At 34.9% G+C, this 23,168-nt stretch overlaps 2 protein-coding genes and 2 long non-coding RNA genes across 7 annotated transcripts in view; 2 read left to right on the plus strand and 2 right to left on the minus strand.

Annotated features, from left to right (window-relative positions):
* The window catches only part of LOC311088136 (histone lysine acetyltransferase CREBBP-like), a 53,797-nt gene extending 36,624 nt beyond the window's left edge, over positions 1 to 17,173 (plus strand). The window contains exons 1-6 of one of the 2 annotated variants that reach the window (XM_084121809.1): positions 8,196 to 8,589; positions 9,324 to 9,380; positions 9,556 to 9,655; positions 9,760 to 9,877; positions 12,039 to 13,470; positions 16,389 to 17,173. In XM_084121809.1, the coding sequence (XP_083977935.1) occupies positions 8,481 to 8,589; positions 9,324 to 9,380; positions 9,556 to 9,655; positions 9,760 to 9,877; positions 12,039 to 12,146 (492 nt within the window). In that variant the 5' untranslated portion in view covers positions 8,196 to 8,480 and the 3' untranslated portion in view covers positions 12,147 to 13,470; positions 16,389 to 17,173. Of the gene's footprint in view, positions 1 to 8,195; positions 8,590 to 9,323; positions 9,381 to 9,555; positions 9,656 to 9,759; positions 9,878 to 12,038; positions 13,471 to 16,388 lie in introns of those variants that run through there. The other variant, XM_084121810.1, reaches the window with a different exon arrangement.
* Positions 393 to 2,915, minus strand: LOC311098430. Its single transcript, XR_014609472.1, has 5 exons — positions 2,329 to 2,915; positions 1,839 to 1,910; positions 1,606 to 1,709; positions 1,214 to 1,292; positions 393 to 725 (listed from the first exon to the last, which is right to left on the minus strand). It is a non-coding gene; the product is annotated as an uncharacterized lncRNA (long non-coding RNA).
* Positions 13,876 to 16,391, minus strand: LOC311088157. Its single transcript, XR_014607458.1, has 2 exons — positions 15,271 to 16,391; positions 13,876 to 14,674 (listed from the first exon to the last, which is right to left on the minus strand). It is a non-coding gene; the product is annotated as an uncharacterized lncRNA (long non-coding RNA).
* Positions 17,174 to 19,663: 2,490 nt separating the features above from the next.
* LOC311067570 (uncharacterized protein) overlaps positions 19,664 to 23,168 on the plus strand; it is a 31,727-nt gene continuing 28,222 nt past the window's right edge. For all 3 annotated transcript variants that reach the window (XR_014603237.1, XR_014603238.1, XM_084089518.1), the window contains exon 1: positions 19,664 to 20,110. Coding sequence is in view for 1 of the 3 variants with exons in the window: in XM_084089518.1 (XP_083945644.1) it covers positions 20,050 to 20,110 (61 nt within the window). In the remaining 2 variants the exon portion in view is untranslated. The remainder of the gene's footprint in view (positions 20,111 to 23,168) is intronic.

Here is a 23,168-nt window from a genome sequence, read left to right on the forward strand (position 1 = left end):
CTTGCAGCAACGTTGAGGTTGAATTGATTTTGCAAAACGATACAACGTTGAAAAATAATACCTTATATCTTATTTTTCAACATTGAATAAACTATAGATTGAGTTTCCTGTTCACTGTACTCTCTGAAGACATTACATTTGTACAGAAAATCAAAGCAACTGTAATTATGTAACTTGCTATGCATAATTTGCAATACTACCCTAGACACAGTATCTAATGGGAAAATTGTACATTCAATTACAAACTAGTTTGCAGTTGGAACATGAGTCATGACAATGCTGACTGAATTTGTGATTAACTGTCCATACTGTACAATAAAAAATGTTAACTGTTAAATGACTGGCGGCAATGGCTTAATTAAACACATTAAATAATGAGTTAACACATGCTCAAGATTGTAAAAAGTTTTATTCTGAAAAAACAAGTCTAAAAATACAAAAAAGAAAAAAAAGAAAAACATCTCAAACTTTAAATTGCAGCGTTTTCAAAGTAATGTTAAAAACCTGTAGAAGTAAACATCTAAATGGAATATTTAAAGACAGTTTTTGTTCAATTACAGTAACCCTTAAATTAAACATTTAATATTTAAAGTGTAAAAAAAAAAGTTTTTAAATTCTCAATAAAATGTGACCGCCTTGTGCAGTGCTCCGACAGAGTCCCAGCTCGAGGTCCATTCCGATGCCATCACTTCCTCTTCACTTCGTGCCCGCTGTCTGCTACTATCCTATAAATAAAAGCAAAAACACTGAATACAAAATAAATCATGTATAAGATTTTCACTTTACAGTTCAATTTGTCGGGTAGAAAACAAAGTATACAACACTATACATTCTAAAACACTTATTTTAATGTATTCAGATGTACATTTACACAAGAAATTCTTCAGAGCCCCAAGGTGGAATTATAAAAAAATTACTATTACTCCATGTGTCAGTTACGGTTACTATAATCATAAGGTCATGATTTCATCCTTAAACCAAATGAAGAAATCAACAAATTGTGGTGTTGAGCTGAGAGGGTTGAGGTCTGCTGTTCTTTATATCTTTCAATGCAGGTTTATATTGTTTCAACAATTATATATTTCTGATAATATTTGTGGAGAACATTACACTGTTTTAATTCAGAATCCTAACCATACATTGTACTAATTAAAAGTAATTTATTAAATCAAGTAAAATAAAAAAAAAACACAAAAGGCCAATGAATCTGTACCAGAAGTGATAGTGCAATGTAGCAGCTAAAGAATAATCCTCCACCAAATTGCCAGTAATCATCTGGATCCTTTGCGAATCTGAAGGGGGGAAAGAAGAAATTATTCAATGAAAAGTCCATAAAAAGCAGGGTTTTTTTTGTTTATGTTTTTTACCATTCCTTTAAACAATCTTAAAAATTGATTTAAATTGTAAAAACGTTTGCCATTATAACATTCACACAACATGAACTGAGTTGTCATCTTTGAGACTGTTAGTATTAGCCTACATAATTAAAAATGTAAACATACACTTAAAGCATGGCAATCCCATCAGAAATGTGTATCATAGCAAGGGAAGCACACACAAAAAAGCCAAATGGTACACCAAAATCAAACCATCAAATAATTTTACCTGCAGCTGCATTTATCCTATTTTTGAGGGTCTTTCCCTTGATGGTTTCCAGTGATTAAAGAAAGGACTGATGAAGGTGACATGAATCCACTTTCAGTAAGCCACTTCAGCAGAAGACAAAAGGACAAAAAGTTACTCAGACTTTCTATCAGTAACGTTAAATGTCTTACTTTAAAGATGAAAATCAATTAATCCCAGTGTAGGTTTTCGAACAGTGGGTAAAATTGACTTACTGTAGTTGGTGAATGGATCTTTCTGTTGGGTGTTCTCTCCCGATAAATAATTTTATTCCAATGCTGCTTGATCTAAAAAAAAATGTAAACAAATATATTTTCAATATCGTTATCAGTGTTTGAAGAGGTTATGTAAACTGAATAAATGACGGTTTTACCACTTTACTCATTCCCACACTTTTTTTTTTTTACCTCTCATGCGTTTTTAAACTAATGTTAGCTGACAATATTAAACACATAAGTACGTTACCAACAGCAAAACACAGCAATGTCAGATGGTACTAAAACTTACATTGAAATACATGCTAATATCGCTACGCTAATGGTGAAGCAGTACAAACAAACACACACACACACACACACACACACACACACACACAAAGACAGAGATAACTTATTTATTTTATGAGGTTGCAGTAAACCTATGACCGTTAACTTAACCGTGTCCCTAAACGTTAGACTTGTTAAGGACTGAAAAATGTTTTCTTACCTGATATCGCCAGTATTTTTACAGACCACGTACGACCCCTTCCTCCGTTCACATTCCAGCTTTTGTTCTTCATTGACATATCAACTCAAATTCGCTCAAAATTTAAGAATTCAACAGGCAGAAAAATAAAATAAAATAAAATAATCCAGGTCTGACCGAGTAATCAACGCAAGCAGCAGCAGCAGCTCACCGTCACCGACCGAGAGTAATAATAACGGACGTATTTTCAAACTTAAAATAGGCGGGCAGAGCCGCGCACATTCTCATTGGACAGTTTCCTGGAAGACAGACAGATTAACCAATCATGCTCAAAGTAAAACGGCGAAACAACCAATAACAATAGTTTGCGCGAGTTAACATAGTGTTGTAGGCTATTGAGTGCAGTCTGTATTAATATTTAATTAATTGGTCAAATGACATGACAGTGTGAATACAAATGTAATAATTCAATGTAAACTGTTAGGCAAGCAGACAAAATGGTAAATTCACACAAAATCACATAAGGCAAAAGGTTTCTGCTGCACTGCTCTCTTGAGGGTGAAACTATTGTTAATAATGATAATAATTGTATTTTAACATATACATTGAAGAGCTCCCAGTGGGCATTTGATGTCAATTTAACATCAATGTGACATCAAACATTGATGTCAAAATTACGTCACGAAATAGGTCAAAAATGAAAGTCATATTGACGTCAACGTGTCGATGTCAATTTGATGTCAAGATTTTCACCTCTGCTGATGTCATTTTGATGTTATTTTGATGTCATGCTTTGTTTGTTGGTATTTGATGTCAATTCAACATTTATTTGATGTCAAGATATCATGATGTTGTAAACTGATTCTGTCATAAATTGATCAATTGCCATTTCATATTTATACTGTGATATTTCATTTGAGTCCACTAAAAAAAATAGTTTTCTAAAAAACGTAATTTATTTAAATGAGTTAACAAAACATCAGTTTAACTCAATCCTCCTGCAGATAAGTGTTAGTTATCAACAGCACACATGAATGAGATGATCTATCAACAAATAGATCATCAATACATCAGTAAATACACAATCACTGCCTGTTAAATAAAGCAACATATCATCAGTGTTTCTCTGCTCATCCAGAACTGAAGCACAGGCTCTACTCTTCAGCACAATGGTGACACACAAAACTCAACAGAAACTCTTTAAAGGTCCCATTGCGTGGATTATTTTATTATTTTAGAATGTTTCCTGGGGTGCCCTTATCATGTTAGTATGTTTTTTTAGATCAACAGTTGTTATAATTTAGAAATAAAAGGCATATTTCATAGCCTGATTTTAGCCTCTCAATGCTCTGTTTGAAGGGGCGTGTCTGTGTGAGACTTCAGTGTAAACGCCCTCTGCTGTGATTGGCTGACATGCTTGCATATGAAATATCTAGCATTACATGTGAAACTCTCTCGAAAACATTTACTATTACAGCTATTATACGTTTTTACTATTACAGCTATCGAGATTAACGAATCTTGAGAAGTTTTTTAAGTATTTAGATCTATTCCCATCACATAAAAGGTTGCAGTGATCCCAGTGGGCGTTTGATGTCAATTTAACATCAATGTGACATCAAACATTGATGTCAAAATTACGTCACGAAATAGGTCAAAAATGAAAGTCATATTGACGTCAAAACGTTGATGTCAATTTGATGTCAAGATTTTGACCTCTGCTGATGTCATGCTTTGTTGGCATTTGATGTCAATTCAACATTTATTTGACGTCAAGATGTCATGATGTTGATCCCAGCAGGCACAGGATATAGACTACAGCGTTGGTCAGACGTTGGATTTTGGTTGAAAATGAAAGTCGGGTTGATGTCTAAATCCAGTGTTTGTTTGATGACTTTATTTAATTTCCGGTTTAAAGAAATAATATTTTGTTTTTTAAAGTCACCATGATGGTGGTTAGCGTTTGCTTTAGTTGTGCTCTTGACTCTTGACTTTTTAGTAGAAACTTTTCTCTGGCTGCTATAATTGTGTGTATAAAGCACATTTGTTGTGGCAAAAAAGCCATGAGAAAATTTAGAGCAGGTGATGTTGGCTGTTTATTGGTGATGATGTCATCATGTAATTGCCTGAATCCCTGATCTTATTCAGTGTCTAATGTTTTGATTATATAGAACTTGTATTTTTAATGTTGTTTTATAATAGAAGACAATTGATTTTACAACATGAGAACGATGTTGCTTATCATATAATATAAAGAATTTTAAAAACATTTAATGCATTATGCAACATAATGCAACTCTTTCCTCTAAATTATTACTTAGCCATCAAGAATCAGTGTATGACTCTCAACAATGGTGACAATAAATTAAATGCTTCAGGTGCAGTGCATGCTGGGTACCACCAATCAAAACTCACCCTTATCTCCCAGCATGCATTGCAGCTTTAATAAATTATGCAGCTGGAGTTGATCTGATTATCTGGATATTTTGTTTGATTGTCACCATTGTTGAGATTCATATGCTGTTTCTTGATGTCTGTGTGTGTCTTAGTTCTGCCGTAGATTAAAGGTTTTTAAAAATCAAGTATATTTTTTGATAAACAGCACTGTTAGATATGCTGTACAATTAAATGACTTATATTATGAATAAAACAATGTAAAAACCACAAGTCCTATATAATCAAAGCATTAGACACTAAATAAGATCAGGGATTCAGGCAATTATATGATGATATCATCGTCATCATCAACACTAAACAGCCAACATCATCTGATTTCATTTTCTTACAGCTTTTTTAGCTATAACAATTGTGCTTTATAAACACACAATTATAGCAGCCAGAGAAAATTTTAATTTTAAGAGTTAAGGGTCAAGAGCACAACTAAAGCAAACGCTAACCACCATCATGGTGACTTTAAAATACAAAATATTATTTCTTTAAACCGGAAATTAAATAAAGTGAGTCTGGTTAGTTTTAAGTGAAGCTGGTAATAAGTGTATGGCCATGCATTTCACCTTTTTGTTTGGTTTATTCCAACCAAAATTCAACGACTGCCCAACGTTGGAGCCTGACGTCAAACAAACATTGGATTTAGACGTCAACCCGACTTTCATTTTCAACCAAAATCTAACGTCTGACCGATGTTGTCGTCTATATCCTGTGCCTGCTGGGCATCTATTTGACATCAGGATGTCATGATGTTGATGTCATTTTAATGCTATTTTGATATCATTCAATATCAAGCTCCAATATCAGATTAAATTGACCTTTTATAGTATATGCAATTATAGTGTCTGCTGTCATTTTAAACGTGAACTAAATGTAAATATGCTAGGATTTAAATAAATAAAAACACACATGCAAAATACATAGACCTAGGTCTACAACTTTCAAGATCATTCAGGCTAGGTCTTTTAGATGTTGTCACATTGATTTACAATGAGTAATAAATATACTTTTTTCAGACATTTCAGACATTGTTTTGACATAAATTTCCCATCAATTTGACGTCGTTTCCTGACATCAAATCAACATCGATTTAATGTCAATGATATTGACCTGAGATGTAGGGACCAGAAAAAACATGTCAGATTGATACGTTTGTTAGGCATCTTTACAACCACAAGGAAATAATTACAAAATTTAATGAAAATATGCATATTCATGCATGTCATACATGGTGGTCAAAATCTTGACTATTTGTTGATGTCAAATTGACGTCAAGGTGCCCGCTGGGCTGTTATGATAAAAAGTAATTAAATGCTAATTAATTATCATAATAATATGTTAAAAGGCAGATATTTTTGTAGTATGTTGTCGAAAACATTACATTGTTTCAACATACAGATCTTGTAAAAATTTAAACGTTGATTTATAAGTGTTTTTGTTAACCTTTTTCAACCATTTAGCATTAAACGTTATTTCAACGTTGTTTCAACGTTGAAATAACAACTGACATTATTCAACCATATTTCAACGTTGATTTAGAAGCGTTTTGTTAACCTTTTTCAACCATTTAGCATTAAACGTTATTTCAACGTTGTTTCAACGTTAAAACAACAACTGACATTATTTCAACCATTTTTCAACGTTGAAGGTCGGTCATGTGCCGGCTGGGTCCCGATTCTCCCGATTACCCACCCCGGGCCTGATGTACACTTGCTGAGACACTATTTCCCACAATCCAACACGATAAGGCGATAGAGCGCGAATGAAAAATAAACAAAAATGTCACCATGGCAACGGTGCACGCGAGTTAGAAAACAATCATTTATAAGACCAGACGCCTGGTTATTTATTTATATATACCGTTATATCTATATTTGAATAAACAAATGTGTTGTGTAGTGTTTTGTTCTCTTTTATTTTCACATATAAATGTAAAAAGTAAATAAATATGACAAGCAAGTGTTTTTATTATCTTTTTTTTTAATCAAATAACGCAATAAACGTGAAAAATACATACATAAAATTGTTACATATAATTCATACAGCCAAAAAAAAGGAAATATTAAAGATAGGTAGGTAATGTTTATGACAAATTGTCCGAGCTCTCTGGCGCGTGATAATTATGTCAGCGTCCGAATTCTTTGCTGATGTAGTGCACTCAACTGCCATTCACTATGTAGGGATTAGTGAATGAGTGAACGAGTGAGCGGTTTCAGACACAGCTAAGGAAGTATCAGCAAAAGATTAATAGATTTCTAGCCCTTGCATTAGCTTTACTACTAGATATATTTATGGAGATGAAAAATAATAAGGCGCCCTGTACAGCTATGATCAGCTGTTCGGCCGAGCATTCAATGTTGTTACGCTGCAAGCTGATGGTTCGTTGCTGCCGCGCTCTATCACTCGCACACCATAAAGTGCAAATTGTTTTTTAATGTTTCAATTTCGTGATTAAAATGACATAATTTGGAAGCGGATAATTTCTTCACAAACAGCTCATTATGACTCAATGTTAGAATGCTGCACCTACACTCGATAGTGTGAATAAGATCAGCGCAACGCAGACCACTGCATTGACAGCGTAAAACATATGATCTGTCTACGGCCAGGGCTCAGCGGAAGACAGAAAATGCCGGTCCAGCGCTGATTGAGGAATTAAATTCGAAAATAAAAGACAGTTTGACATCTTTTTTCTCGCATCTATCCACTACCTGCTAACGTTAGTGCACTGCACCCGAGCAAGCACACTTTGCAGTTCCTCCGGAAATGCATTTTTCTAGTTTAATTTAATTTTCTACTGTATCAGAGAGAGATGCAGAAGCACATTGACCTGCCAGTCATGGGTCTTCCATGCTGAGAACTCTCCTCATAACGATGCATTTAAAAGTTAATGGCCAAATGTTATTGCAGATGAAATATAACATGGATAACATTAAATAAATATTATTCTATCAGGTCTAACTTTGATTAGTGACTCGACAAAACAAAAAAGTCGATACATGTCTCCAGTATGTTTAATACGTTATGTTTTGATTAACACATTATAAACATTTACTTTGCACCCTTAAAACCTTGGCAAGATTTGCCAAAATGTATATAAACTTACTTAGAAATTAAATTAGCTGTTCCTGAAAATAATATTTTAGTATAATAATAAATGTTTAGTTTTACAACTCATTCATTGTGTTTCCAATCTTTAAAATAATACAGTGAAAAGACAGTGTAGGCCCTATGCATGTTTCCAACATGTTTTATTTTGTTGTTCAACAAATAAGAAACATGCATTTCGTCCCTCTGAAATAAATACACGCATGCTCAGCTCAACAGCTCATCAGGTTTTCAACATGTCGAACACGTCCGAAATAAACAGTTCTCGGTTCTGTACTGGTGATCCGAGAACCGCTGCTGTACCTGTACGTTCGGTAGTGCGCGCATGCGCAGTATCAGCTGCTCGTGCTTATCACTTCTCTCACCACAACATGTCTCAGCTCAGTGAACTGTTGGATTTACTGGAGATATTGGTTTATTTTGAGTCTATGGGACTGTCAGGACTCAGGCATGTCCGAAAGTGAGTAACTTTAGTAACTTGTGGATCAGTGCTGAGTGCTGACGCAAGACGCGAACTGTTTCGAACGATTCAGCCCGATTTAGTGTACTGGTTCAACCAGTTCACTAAAAAAAGAACCGGTTCAAAAGAACGATTCGTTCACGAACCGGACATCACTATGGACAATTTTCACCGTAGAACAGAAGCTCTCTCGGTTCTCCTGCTGCTCACGACGGTCACTCTCGGCGAAATGGATATTACAGTTGACGAAGAATTGTTGAAAAACTGCAAGTACACACTGAAAAGGATTTGAAAGAGTTTATGCCGTTATTTTACCATGGTTTTGTTTGGAGAGATGAAATGTCGATTTCATGTTTAACTTACTTCCTTAATATGACGAAGTTTCGAGTTTAATGTGATATAGGAAAGTAGGCTTTAGAAGTAAAAATAAATTCATGACATCCACTGTTATTTGAAATATGCCTAAGTAAGAGCACCAGGATACAACGATTTTTACTGGACTCTTTGCATTTCTTGTTTTATTTAACATTTTCTTCCATTAGGTTCGCAGGCTTGTAGTAACATTAGCAGCCAGTTGGTGGTGTATGATAGCACTTCACTAGGTACAGAGGATGAGCTGGACTAGGTCAATTAGCCATTATTTGTATTATCTGTATCAAATATAAAGCCTATTATTTAAGGGGTAAAGTGTTTTAATCATTGCATATTAATAAATAGTTTGCATATCAGTTGTCACTTTTTAAATGTTTTCGAAACTTGAAACCATTGTAAAGTCTTTTTAAACCCCACAGAAATCATTTTCTAATAACTTTAGCCAATATTTAAAAACATCTGAAAATACATAACAGATCACTAGAAACGCACTGCACATGGACAACATTAAAATCTGCTTGACAGAAAAAATTGGAAAACTTGGAATTAATTTTTATAGACGGTTGTGAATCAATTGGCCGACTTTAATTATTTATTTTAATGTATTTTTTTCTCCTGCTGTTAACAGTGACACTGAACTCTCCTGACACTGACATTCAACCAGCTGTGGCCGCCATCAGCAACGGCATGTACAATATTAATCATTAATCTTATCAATTACTAACCTCATCTTGCATTTCACTGCACACAAGCACATCAGGGTTTTCAATTGTCTGATCATTTCAGTGAGCATAAGAAAGATTAATCTTGACTTGGAGATGATAAAACTTTTAATCCTTCAAAATGTTTAACCATCACAGGGAATCTCTCTGCATCTGTACCGCTGTTAATGCCCAGCATGAAGAAACCCTGGCATGAGCACATCACTCAGGACCTGAGAAATCACCTAGTGCACAAACTGTGAGTCCAAAAGGATCTATCTCTCATCATGCTGTCATCATAATGGGTGTCTTTGGTTGTTTTTGAGCAATTTTTAGCCCCTGTAATGAATGCTTCTCCTGCAGGGTTCAAGCCATATTCCCGGCCCCAGACCCAGCAGCGCTGCTGGACAGACGCTTTGTGAACTTGGTCGCTTATGCATGTGAAGTGGAAGGGAACTTATATGAGTGTGCCAACAGCAGGGTAAGGATATAAACTTTCAATTCAGTTAACATGTATTTGTATAGCGCTTTTCACAATACACATCGTTTTAAAGCAGCTTTACAGAAACTGCACATTACATTTTAGAGTGATCTGTTATATGAGATAACTGTCTAAGTTATGTATTTCAGAAATGTACATGTACAAATCACTGTTAGTTAAAAATGTATTAAAGGGGTGGTTGATTATGATTTCACTTTTCTAACTTTAGTTAGTGTGTAATGTTGCTGTTTGAGCATAAACAACATCTGCAAAGTTACAACGCTCAAAGTTCAAAGCAAAGGAAGATATTTGCTTTTAAAGAAATTGCTTTTTAAGAACTATAACAAACGGCTGTTAAGGACTACAGATCACTAACCCTAAAATTTACATAAACCCCACCCCCGGGAACACAATATATAGTTTATCATGACAGAATATGAAAGGCTAAAAAGGTTTTTGAAATTTTCAGCGAATGTCTGTGTGAGGTAAAAAGACACAAGCTCTTGAAGCTCAGCCCTCTGTGCCGGGAGCAGCAGCTCATTTGCATTTTAAGGGACAGACACAAAAACGGAGCGTTTTTGCTCACCAATTTTGACAGTTTTAACATTCTATATAAAAATATCTGTGGGGTATTTTGAGCTAAAACTTCACATACACCCTATGTGGACATCAAATACTTATTTTACATCTTGTGAAAAGGACATTATACCACCCCTTTAATTTAAAGAATGTAATAATTGAAGGGAGAAACAATGAGCTCATTGAAGTAATGAATAAAAGATCAGTTAAGCACACAGGAGCTAAACTATTTAGGGACTTATAGGTCAGTAATAATACTTTTTAATTGATATGGAACTTAATTGGTAAACAGTGTGGAGATGATAAGATTGGTGTTATATGATTGACCTAGTAAGAACTATAGCAGCTGCATTTTGGACTAATTGTAGTTTGTTTATTGAGAATGCAAGACAACCGGCTAGTAATGCATTACAGTAATTGTATTCTAAGAGATTCTGTGTACAGGTTTTTGGTCTAATACGTAATACCTCAGTCTTAGCTGAATTTAATAGGAGAAAATCACAGGTCATCCAATATTTTGTATCTTTAACACACCGTCACCTTAGATATTTTAGAGAATTCATCTGTTTGTGATGTAATATATAACTGAGGATCATCAACATGTCTTATAATATTACCACGTGGTAGCATATTTATTGAAAATAGCAAAGGGCCTAACACCGATCCTTCTGGCACTCAAATTTCCCCCCCATTTAAATAGACCAAATGGTAAAGGTCTGATAGGTACGATCTAAACCACCTTAATGCCTGTCCCTGAAAACCAGTGTGATTTTGTAGTGGATCTAAGAGCATTTTATGATCTATAGTGTCGAACGCAGCACTAAGATCAAGTAAAACTAATATTGAGATACAGCCTTGGTCAGAAGCTAGAAGTCATTAGTAATTTTAACGAGTGCAGTTTCTGTGCTCTGATGGAACCTGAATCCAGACTGAAATTTTTCATACATATCATTATTTTGCAAAAAAGAATACAATTGAGCGAACACGACTTTTTCTAGTATTTTAGACATAAATGGAAGATTTTAAATGGGTCTATAATTTGTTAATTCATTTGGATCTAATTGTGATTTCTGCTACAGGTAACAACTCTTTCAGTAATTTAGTGGGTATTGGATCTAATAAACATGTTGTTGGTTTAGATGCAGAGATAAGTTTATTTAGCTCTTCCTGTCCTATAGTTGTAAAGCAGTGTAGTTGTTCTTGAGGGGTGATAATTGAGGCTGAATTAGACGCTGTTAAAGGTAGTACATTTACAATTGTTTTTCTGATGCTTTCAATTTTCTCATTAAAGAAATTCATAAAGTCATTAGTATTAAACTCTAATAGAATAATATGTTTAGGTGATGTCTGTTTATTTTTTAATCTAGTCACTGTACTAAATAAACATCTTGGATTGTTTTGGTTATTTTCTATTAGTTTGCAGAGATGCTCTGCCCTGGCTGCATGATTTGCATGAGTCATTTTATAATGGGAAGTGCTATTGTTCCACGCACTTTCATGCTATATTTCATTTTTATTTATTTGTTTGTTTACCTTTGTTTAAACTACAAAAGCTTTTCATATTTATATGTCTTGTGTTCAGGCTGAGTATTACCAGGTGCTTGCTGAGAATATCTACAAGATCCAGAAGGAGATGGAAGAGAAGAAGAGGAGAAGAGAAGGCCTTCACCAGCATGACTCTGGGACCTGAACAAGCCATTGACAGTCACATTGGATTTGGAACAAATCAATCATGTGACAGACAGAATTTAGATGACATAATAATGGATATGATTTGAGTGTATACAGTTTTTCTCAATTGCTAAAACACAATTTCTGAAACCTTGCTCCATTTTCTGAAAACATTAAACACAAAACCTCATCTTCAAGCACTATTTACAAAACCTCTGACTCCTCTTGCAAAATGAAACTTTCGTCTCTACAGTTTTCCCTGTGTTCAAAAACCAACACTGCTCTCAAATCATAAACAAAGTGATCAAAATGATATACACTATCAAGCAGTCAGTGAACAATACAGCAAATAATAGAAAACACATTTTTCAAAATATATAGTTCTCAGGGAGAAGTACATTTTTAATCTCAAAACAAATTTCATATTTTTCCGTCATTGTCTTTTGATGAACGAAAACATGTTCTATTATAGTAGCTCAAAATTGATCAGAAATTACTACTCTGCTTTGCTCTTTGCAATTTTTTTTTTGTTCTTCCTCCTCCTTGTACCCCTATTTTTACAGTACTGTACCCTGCATCTCACAAACTTGTCCTTTGTCTCTGTGATACTGTAATTCTTGTTCTTTGTTGATATGAACCTGCAACCAGTCAAAATCTATTGAGCAGTCTGTATTGTAAACAAATGGAAAGCACAATGTTCAGGGCCATCCAATTTGTTCATTGTACAGTTTACAGCCTACAATGCACTGTACAGTATACAATACTAAACGGGACAAAAATCAAAGGAGTAAACGTGTGATCAGTGTGCTTCTTCTTGTCTTTGGGCTGGGTCAGGCCAGAGCACTTTGTTGACATCACAAGCAATATATTGTCCCTCCTCTTTTCTTGCCCTCATCCCCCTCTTCCTCTTTCTTGCACTCCTCCTCCTCCTCGCCCACCTCGCATACGCACACGTCCTCGTCCTCTCACATAGTTTCTTCTATCCATTCTCAGACTTTCTCCTTCCCACCTTCAACAACCTGTTTGCTCTTTGAACTGGCTTATATTGTGTTCAAGGGCGTAGATTTGGTTTGAACATTGGGGGGGTTGAAGTTTGGGTATGCCTCCTGATATTGTGATCATGGTATAAATAATGGGGGGGTTGTAATGCATAGATTCAAATATTATGCATAATGCATAATACAAATATTATTATGTGTGTGTGTGTGTCCCCCACACACACAAACTACGCCCCTGGTTGTGTCACATCATTTGAAACAGGTTAAATCAATGATGTGTGTTCTCTATTTGTATTTGATTGTTGCCACTTGTGTTTACCAGTATGGATGACATGTGCATTCCCAGCAAACATTTGGACGTTTAATGACCGTTGAAAAGACGTCCGTTCGAGACGTCCCGTCATGGTTGTAAAATAGTTCCAAAATGGAAGTTGATCCGACGTCATTTCTGGCCGTGAATTCCACGTCTCTTCTGCGCGTCCCTGGACGTCTAAATGCGTCGTCATATGTGTTTAAATGTGTTGCTGCATAATTTAAGTGTATATATAAGCCTGCATATAAAATAATCACACACCTATTGTGTAACATCGTGAAAGACAATCAAGTCTTGAGGTTTACACATCTTGACAAAGGTTCTAAAAAGGTCCAAAATTGGTCCAGTCAGACCTGAACGTCAATAAAACGTTTTAATCACGTGTACATCAAAAACAATAACACATTATTTGTGGACATAAGCAAAAAAGAAGCATGTTCTGATTAAGCACAACATTTTATTGATATTGAACAGCCAAAATTTCTCTTTATTTTTTTCAATGTTTAACATTTCGTGAGCTTAGAATTTTAAGGTTCTATCTCCACTTTTGGTTGAAATTGAGTTTTTGACAATCTGATCCATTAGGTGTTTATTAATGCCTGTGTGGTGTTATTTTTGTAAAAAAAAAAAAAATTGTTAGTAGTTATTAATAAAATAAAAGGTTCCATCTCACAAAACATAAACCGAGTTTAAAAACTTTGATGCTCAATAAACTACAATAAACGGAGATAGAACCTTATAATTCTAAGCTCTCGATTTGTTAACCAAACTAAAATACCAATTGCAAAATACTGAATTATTATATAAAGATAGTTCACCCAAAAATGAAAATTATGTAATTTACTCACCAAATTCCAAACCTGTATGAGTTTCTTTCTTCTGCTGAACACAAAAGAAGATATTTTGAAGAATGTTTGTAACCAAGCAAATAGAGCATCCACTGACTACCATTGTTGGAGAAAAAATGATTATTAATGGGAAGCGACATCTGCTTGGTTACAAAAATTCTTCCAAACATCTTTGTGTTTAGCATAGAAAGGTATACAGGTTTGAAACATGTGGTTGAGTAAATGATGACAATTTTCATTTTTGGGTGAACTATCCCTTAAACACATTGTTTGGCTCATTTTTTGTATCCACCACCCCCAGCTCTTCCTGGAGCGCGTTTCAGGTGTTCTGCCATTGCTGCATCAATTTCAGTGTCTGTAGCATGTGGGCTCCACCTCTTCACAGCATCTAAGGGAAGAGAATATATTTCTTTTTAAAATAAATGAAAATTAAAAATTTGAGGTAAATGACATGCACTTATTTTCAAAATATTTGTATGGTCTTCAGCTAAATTCAAAACAGCATTTGTCCCCTGCCTCTTCAATACCACTGTGGTGCCCTTGAGAAAGACCCTTAACTAGGTGTGTAACAGTGAGAAAGTGAACAGGACATTTCTGATAAAGACAGGTGGGCTGTGATGTCCCCTGAATAGACATGTTTAGCAATTCTAAAATTACAAAATTTTTAAAGCAGTTACTGAAAACATACATGTTCAAATCCAGCTAAACATTTCATTCTACTTCAGATAATTTACTTTCTGAAAGAAACTCTCAAAAGGCTACATTAATAATTTACAGTAATAACTTGACTGTATCATTAAACATACTTTATACTATGGTATACCGTTGTATAAGTTCAAATTAACTTTTAGCCTACTATCTAATTTTAGCCAAACTCAGTTAGCCAATTTCAGTTGACAATGTGGGGCATCATTTCTTTCGGTTCATTCATGTCAAACAAGTAAAACTCTAGCACGTGAATCTAATAATACAAAATGTACGTACCCAACAGTAGATTTTTAATAATATGGGCCTCAATTCCTCCTCTCTTCGTGGTTGTTCAAACTTCAGTGTTCCGGAGTGAGTCTATGGGGAAAACGCGTTAACATCTCGTGAGATAATCTAACCTATCGCGGGATTTGGTAATGTCGGGAGATCTTTTGTTACATCTTGGCAGCACAGTTTTGGCAATTACATCCAACTCAGACATAAATGGTGACAAGATATATTTCTGTTTTACATGCATACATTCCATAAAAAAAAAAAAAAACACAACGTATCAGGTAGGCTACAGGTTGAAATAATGACTAAAATGCAGAGGCTTTGCATTCACTTAACCACACTGGGAACTGTGTGATTATAATTTATTTAAACAAGATAAAGTAAATATATTTACTTTGTATACAATTCGTGTATTTCATAAAGATAATTCCTGGGTTTTTTTTTTCTGTCTTGCTTGACTAGATGTGTAAAGGACGTCAGTGGACGTGTATTCACAGCCTTGACGTGTAAAGGACGTCAGTGGACGTCTTCACAACCTCTTAAAAACTACTTGGGCAATTAAATGAATTTTTGCAGTATTAACCATGCAAGGATTAAGCACAGCTTTTGCATATTTCACAAGTATTCCATGATGGAGGGTCATGATGGACTATAAATGCACGTGTAAAAGACGTCGCCAGGTGACGTCCTCTCACCCGATACTATAGACGTGTAAAGGACGTCAGTGGACGTATTCACACAACTTATTAAAACTTTAATTTAATAAAAAAATTAATTAATTATTGCAGTATTAACCACGCAAGGATTAAGCACAGCTTTATCACAATTGATTTCATAGAGGGTCATGATGGACTATTAATGCACGTGTAAAAGACGTCGCCATGGTGACGTCCTCTCTCACCCGAAACACAACATGGTATATATTGAACTACACGTAGCTAAAAGTCAAAATAACAATTATACATGCAACCTCAGATAACTTTAGACATGCACACATGTATCTGAATGCATTTTTAGGAAATGTTCTGTGTTACATATTTTTACCGATTTATGCCGTCATACCGCGACTATTTTTGGCCAGGGACACGACGTTGCCGTCGGACCAATGTTTGCTGGGTTAGAGTGCAGAATGTGTTTAGCGTTTTGCTGAAAAGTCTAAGTGAGATCTGCAAATTGTGTTTTCCCATGTGAAATGGTTTAAGGTATTGACAACAGACTGCACAATTAGCTAAATGACTTCAGGCAACTGTGAACATTGTTCAGCCAATGGGTTTTAGTGTTTTAGCAATTGAGAATATTGTGTATTAATAACATAGTTTTGGGAAGTTAAACTAGACTAATGTTAGACTCTGTTAGAACAAATGAACAAATGAAGTCATCATTAAAACCTTGTGATAAGTAATCACAAGATCAAAGTTTGCTTTACCTAGTAACAGAGGGGTTTGCATATGAAGAACCAATCAAATAGTGGGGAAATTATGTAATGCAGCCTGAAATGCGCCAGAGATATTAAGATCAGGTGGGTGTCGAGTGTAGACGCCCCAGATAGTTAGGTTTAGGGAAAAAATCCACGACAATTGTTTCCATTCTTATTTTGTTTTTCTTATGTATGTATATACATACATGACATATATACTCTGTTCTTTACATTACTTTCCGATTGCTCTTTGCTCTCTGTACTATGAGTTGTTGTTTAATGTTAAACTGAAGGCTGTATCATCTTTGCAATTTAGAGGAATAAGTGAACGTCATAATTTGAAGGTTTTCAGCATCACAGGATGATGTTGTGAAGCAGTAATTCTCTGTATTTGTTTGTTTGATACGATAACACTTGAAGTGAAATGAAGTCAGACAACTTTGAGAAAGATGCAACTAACGCTAATAAACTTTTCTTTTTTTTTTACCATCACTTGGTCTCCTGATTTACCATCACTTGAGCTGATAGAAAAGCTCTCATGACAAATTGTTCCCTGACTTTGGATTTCAGACAAGACAATGTTTGGATGTGATTGAGCAAGAGATCTGGTAAAGTAGCGCAATCTTTGTATTAAACACTTGTTATCATTATTTTTGTAGTGAATAGATGTCATTCACGTATGTTCATATTTGCAAAGTGTTAATTTTTCATAGTTTGAATTATTAATTATTTCTTCTCAACAGAATGAAGCAAAAGAAATTAAAAAAGCAAAAGGAATCTAAAAATAAAGACCATCATGCAAAATGTTACATGGATTTTAAAAATACACATTTAAGTATTTGTTCTGTCATCGAGATATTTCTTCTCCTTAATGATTTAGTGTAATTGCTGTTTAAAACAAAATTGTTTTTTGAGCACAATAATCAACAAAGCTGACTTTGAGTTGATTATGAATGATAAACTTAAAATAAATTGAGATCTGAACTCCAAAATATTTACAGTGTTGAAGATAAACTTAAAGTATAAAAATCAGTAGAATGATGTGACGTGTCATTATAATCCATCTAACATGTTTATGAAGGCAGAAGTTAATGTCTTGATCTGTTAATAATGGGGTGTAGTTTTCGGGTCACTCCCTTTACAGATGCTTTTCAATTGATATATTTATATAGTGATGATTTCCCATTTATTAAGAACTGGTCTCTTCCTTGATAGAAAGAAAAGAAATTTAAACGTTTCAACAGCTTGTCTTCACACATCTGATCATATGCTCGACTGGCACTCTTACAATCCTTTGATGAGATTTGATCATATTTCATATGAAAATGGAACCTGCTTTTGTTCATTTTTGTGGCTGTTATTGCAGTTTTATCTGATGGTAGCCTATGTACATTGTTTTTCTCTCTTTAAGCTGAAAGAAAAAGCACAAAATCATTTATGTCCAATTTAAATGTACAATATCAGTCAAAGGTTTGGACACAATTGACTGAATGTTGATCTGTATGACCTTAAAATCTCTCTCTAAAAGTTTCTGCTTAAATGCTTGAAATGAGTTTGTCTCTATGGACTTTTAATTGATGTTTTGTTTTAAATGTATTTGAATGATAGTGAAGGGAAAAGCATCAAGTGTCCAGCCACATGTTCCTCCTTCAATAAAATCAATACATGTGATACATGTGAAAAAAAATAAAGTAATTCAATATATGTGTGATCATGTATTATCATCAGTAAATACAAGCAACTTTAGATGAATCTCTCCTGTTTTACTCATCATGTGTACATGTTTCTGTGTGATGTCGGCAGTGTCTGGTTTTTAATCTCTCTCTATGTAATGAGTGAAATTACACATGTAACGTTTACAGTCTTGACACAATATTTACAGTATATACTCATTTTATTTTAAAGTGTATAACAGAAAACAGAATGAATGTTTTTAATTGCACATTATTTCTAAACATTTCTCTATTAGAACTGTTAATTATTTGACTGTAAACATACTGTTTAGGATGGATAGTATGGACATTGAGACACAGGGCAATTGAGATATCTGATCTGATAGCACAGTATGCTTGACTCCACCCAGGTCACAAACAAGGTCACCACCTTCAAAAAAGATGCGCAGGACTGTGACTGTTTGGCTGCAGATGGAATAAACTGGTGACCTCTGCTGTCTAATAAGTGTTCATTAAAACTCCTCATTTGGGAACAATATTATGTATAATAATGTAGGTTATAATAAAATATTACTATTAAAATCAAAAACTTGTTACTGTGTCATTACTTATAATAGCAGCCAAAGGGAATTTATATTATGTGAAATGAATGTACAATAATGAACATTAATAAAACATAATGAACCGCACTGCTATTTTTAATATTACTTTATTTTAAAATTAATACTTTATTATTATTACCTGACCTGCAATAGACATACTGCTTTTATTCAAGTATAGCATTCTCAACCTTCTCCTCCTGCGCAGGGACCTGTGGTGGGTGAGTTCAGCAATGTCTTCGAGTAGTCTATTATCATAGTGTTAATAAATAAGTGTAAGCTCGTTTTTACCCATCTTTATTACATTAATCGTACACTGAAATCCTACACGGAAGACACCAGATGGCGTTAATGAGCAGCTGGTAACCTAGCAACGTCATTACATCACGTGGCCTCAGAAGGCTGCGTCCGAAATCGCATAGCCTACTCTCTCTTGAGTAACGTTATGGTAGGCTACTTATTTTGAATTTGAGTAATTACTTAAGGGCTGCTAAAAAAAAAAAAAAAAATGTTCTATATAGTATAATGCACACCAGAATCTCGCTGGAAGTAGTAGGTCATCTAGGTACTTTTTTGCCTACTCTTTTATCAGTACTGTGAATTTGGACATAGTGCTACTGCTTTTGTCACATACTGGTTTTCGTCTACTAATATAGTAGGGAAGTATGCGATCTCGGACGCTGTCCGAAACTGTTTCCGGAAGTGCTTTACAAATAAGGTAGTAAAGGCACCGAAACACCAAGTCATGCTGCAGTGCCTAGGTTTTCGGATGCAGACTTTACATTCCTCCTGTAATGACATTTTGCGACTGGCCGTGATTTATTTATTTTTTCTCTCGGAGTCGGACTGATCAGTTTCAGTGTGATCATACGTGCTGAAGTGTTGCTTATATGCCAACTTTTAGTTAAAAATCATCTGACGCCACCCGAGACCATTTAAATGGCAACTGAAATTGAAAGGAAACCGTTTATATACTGTCTATGAAGGAAACATATCGCTGCTTTTCACCAACAGCAGCGTCCTTTAGCTAGCCTATTTTTATACCTACATTTTCGTTAATGTACAGGATCGTTTTAACTTTGCACATTTGAAGATGCACCTAACGTTACCGATCTGTGTTTTGATGTCAGGATTGCTGATGAGCGCTGCTGATGGTAAGTAGGCTACACCCTACTGAAAGAAAAACAATAGAAATCATTACAAACAATTAAAACCATTGCTATTATAAACCATTAAAAACATTGGCAAATGGTTTCCACTATGTAGTGTGTTTTGGGCCATATTCCATTAGGATTTATTGGCTTGTAAGTTATAGGTTTCCATTACAAATGTGTACATATTTAATGATTTCCATTGCAGTTTTGTATTTGTTTTGATTTTTTATGTTTAACTTAATGGTTACACTGGTAACTTAGCTGTTAATAATTAGACCATTAAGTATTGTTTTTAATTAATGGATTTGAATTATTAATACAACTATACACTGGTTTTATCCTTATTGCTGAAAGACAACCTCAAGAATATAATATAAGTTTAATTAATATAAACTGCACACTTTTCAATAGCTAACACCTCAGGTTGTGTTTAACAAAGAATGAAAAACATGGACCTGATATCAACATTATATACAGAATTAAGACCTGCTTAGCTGGAAATAAACATCTGACACAAAACATTTACAGTATGACATTTGTGGCTTCACTGTGTCCACTGTGGCTGAGTGATTAGACCTGCAAAAAGAAGGATAATTCATTGGGACAATGTACCTCTTAAACCACATTACCAGTACATGAGATTATCCATACATTATATTTTTAAATAGGAGTCGAAGTTGCAAGAACTTAGTTGTTGACAAAACATCATCATGACTAAATTCGTCCAACATCTTTGGGTGTACTTTGAGCAGATTCAAGATCTTGACAGCTGTGAACTTTGTCCTTTAGTCATGTTATGTTCATAGCATGGCAGTCATCTGTTATTTAACGTTCTCCGGGTGTTAGTTTTAAGTTATGAAAAATGGTACTTTAGGCTTCACTCATGTACCACTCACACTCACCGGGAAAGCAAAGTCTGCTCAAATAAGCGCAGGTAGGGTGATAAGTGCTGATTATAAATGAAATGCAATTTTTTGTTCATTTACATTTATTTGTAATAAATATTTTAAGTGGGCTATTAAATAGGTAAGTGTACCCATTAAGCCCGCCAAAATCTAAGTCTAGGTTTTTTTCATAGATACTGACATAGTTTATAAGGAAAATCATTTGTTAAAATGCAAGATTAATCTCTCATTTGAAATTATATTAATTAGTTGATGTACATTTTAGAATATAAAATTAAGATAATTTAGGAATAAAGTCAGAAGTCTGGCATGGGCTTAATTGGTATTTTGGCACCATTTAAGCCTGCATGTGTTCCAAATAAGCCCACATCATCATTGATTCACAAAATATAAAAAAATTAAATGATTTTAAAGAAGTAAAACATCAATATATTTATTCAGTGACAGGGAAGTATTAAAAAATATATATTTTGCTAATGTTTGATTAGAGCCCTGGGTGGGATGGGTTGGTGTTAGTGGCCGGTGGTCTGGAGCCTTAAGTTGGCTTGACTGGAGTTGTAGCTGGAGTCAAACTGGAAGTTTTACCGGGTGTATCTCGGGAGCCAAGCTGAGTTAGGGCTCCATACTCTGGGCTTAGGTGGGCTCCTAGTGGGCCCCCCTAACAGTCCCAGGGGCTCAGGACTGTGGGGAATGTAGGGTCCCTCTGGGAGCTCTCCATGTCCGGAATCTCAAGCCTTTACTCAGCTTGACTCCTGAATTATGCCCGGTTATACATAAAGGACTTTAGGACAAAACAGGCTCTATCTCATTCTCATTTGAATGAATGTGTGTAATTTGTGTGTAAGTAAGGTAAGGTTAAAAGGTTAGTAAGGTAAAAGCAATGTAGAAAATGTATCAAAGTTTGCAATTAGGGATTCCTCATTGAAACACATAAGGTGGGCTTAAATGTGATATGTTGAATGAAGTTTAACTACTAACCAACTAATAAAATTTTGATAGACTAAGCTCTTCTCGTCGACTATTAGGGGGCAGCCCGACTACTTTAATAGTAGCACTAACTTTAATAAGGATTAATCTATATTTAATTTGCAGTGAAGAGTATGCAGTCAGTGTATTGCTGTGTATTGTTTTATTGTATTTAAATGTTATCAGAGTTATTTTTTATTGTAAGAAAAAAGTTAATAAATCTGTTTTGGAGGACAACACTTTATTCTAACCTGATTCAATACGCGTCACAAACCGTAGCATAAAGCATGAAGATGCAAGATCAAAGGTCTTTAATAGAATTAAACTCAGGCAGAAAGGAATGCAGTGCAACTCACACAATGCATAGGTGTAGCGTTGATGAGACCGGACAACACAAACTGAAATGGCCTGGACTCAAATAAAGGCAGTGATGATTTATTGGCCATATCTCCCAGCCATAGTTCTTGGCTTATAACACTTTCACAAAGATAAAAAAAAAAAAAAAACCTTCCCCAACAGAAGGACCAATGAAAAAGTGAGTGGGCACTGTTGCACTTTATTAGCCCGTTTCACACAGCAATCATGGTAAATAACTGTAAAATTACCAGAATTACTTTACCGGTATACACAAATATGCTGTTTACACAAGCAATGGCGTTCTGGCATTTTACCAGTAAAAGACGTTCACACATCAGCACCAAAATGCCGATAATATACGGATAAAAATATAGGTAAAATAAAAATCACAGTGCCGTTTCGCAGTCCTCATTCACCTGTATGAGGAGGAGTGCTTCAGTTTCACTATCTGTTCAATTTGACATCATTTTTTGACTTCTGAGTGAGAGGCATAAAGGGATGATCAAACAGAACACGCTTTTGCTCTTAAAAACAGAAGACGCGCATAATAGTAGGCTATCCAACTGCAGAGCCGTAGTGCTGATGTATGGAAAAGGAGGCTGAGTCTGCGGCGTGGCACAACGGTCAATACATATAACATATAAAAACTATTAAAAGCAGTGGAGCTTACTGTAAACACCGTGCCGTGGAGTAATCGTGTCATCTGCGTAAGAACTTTATGATTGGCCCAAAGCAGACTTCTTACATCAGTGTTTTCTGACCTCGTACGTGCTCATACCGGTGATCTTCATTCCTTGTTCTCATACAGCATCATACCGGTAATTTACTGA

The sequence above is a fragment of the Abramis brama genome (assembly GCF_963993115.1).
Source record: "Abramis brama genome assembly, chromosome: 1".
Lineage (NCBI taxonomy): Eukaryota > Metazoa > Chordata > Actinopteri > Cypriniformes > Leuciscidae > Abramis > Abramis brama.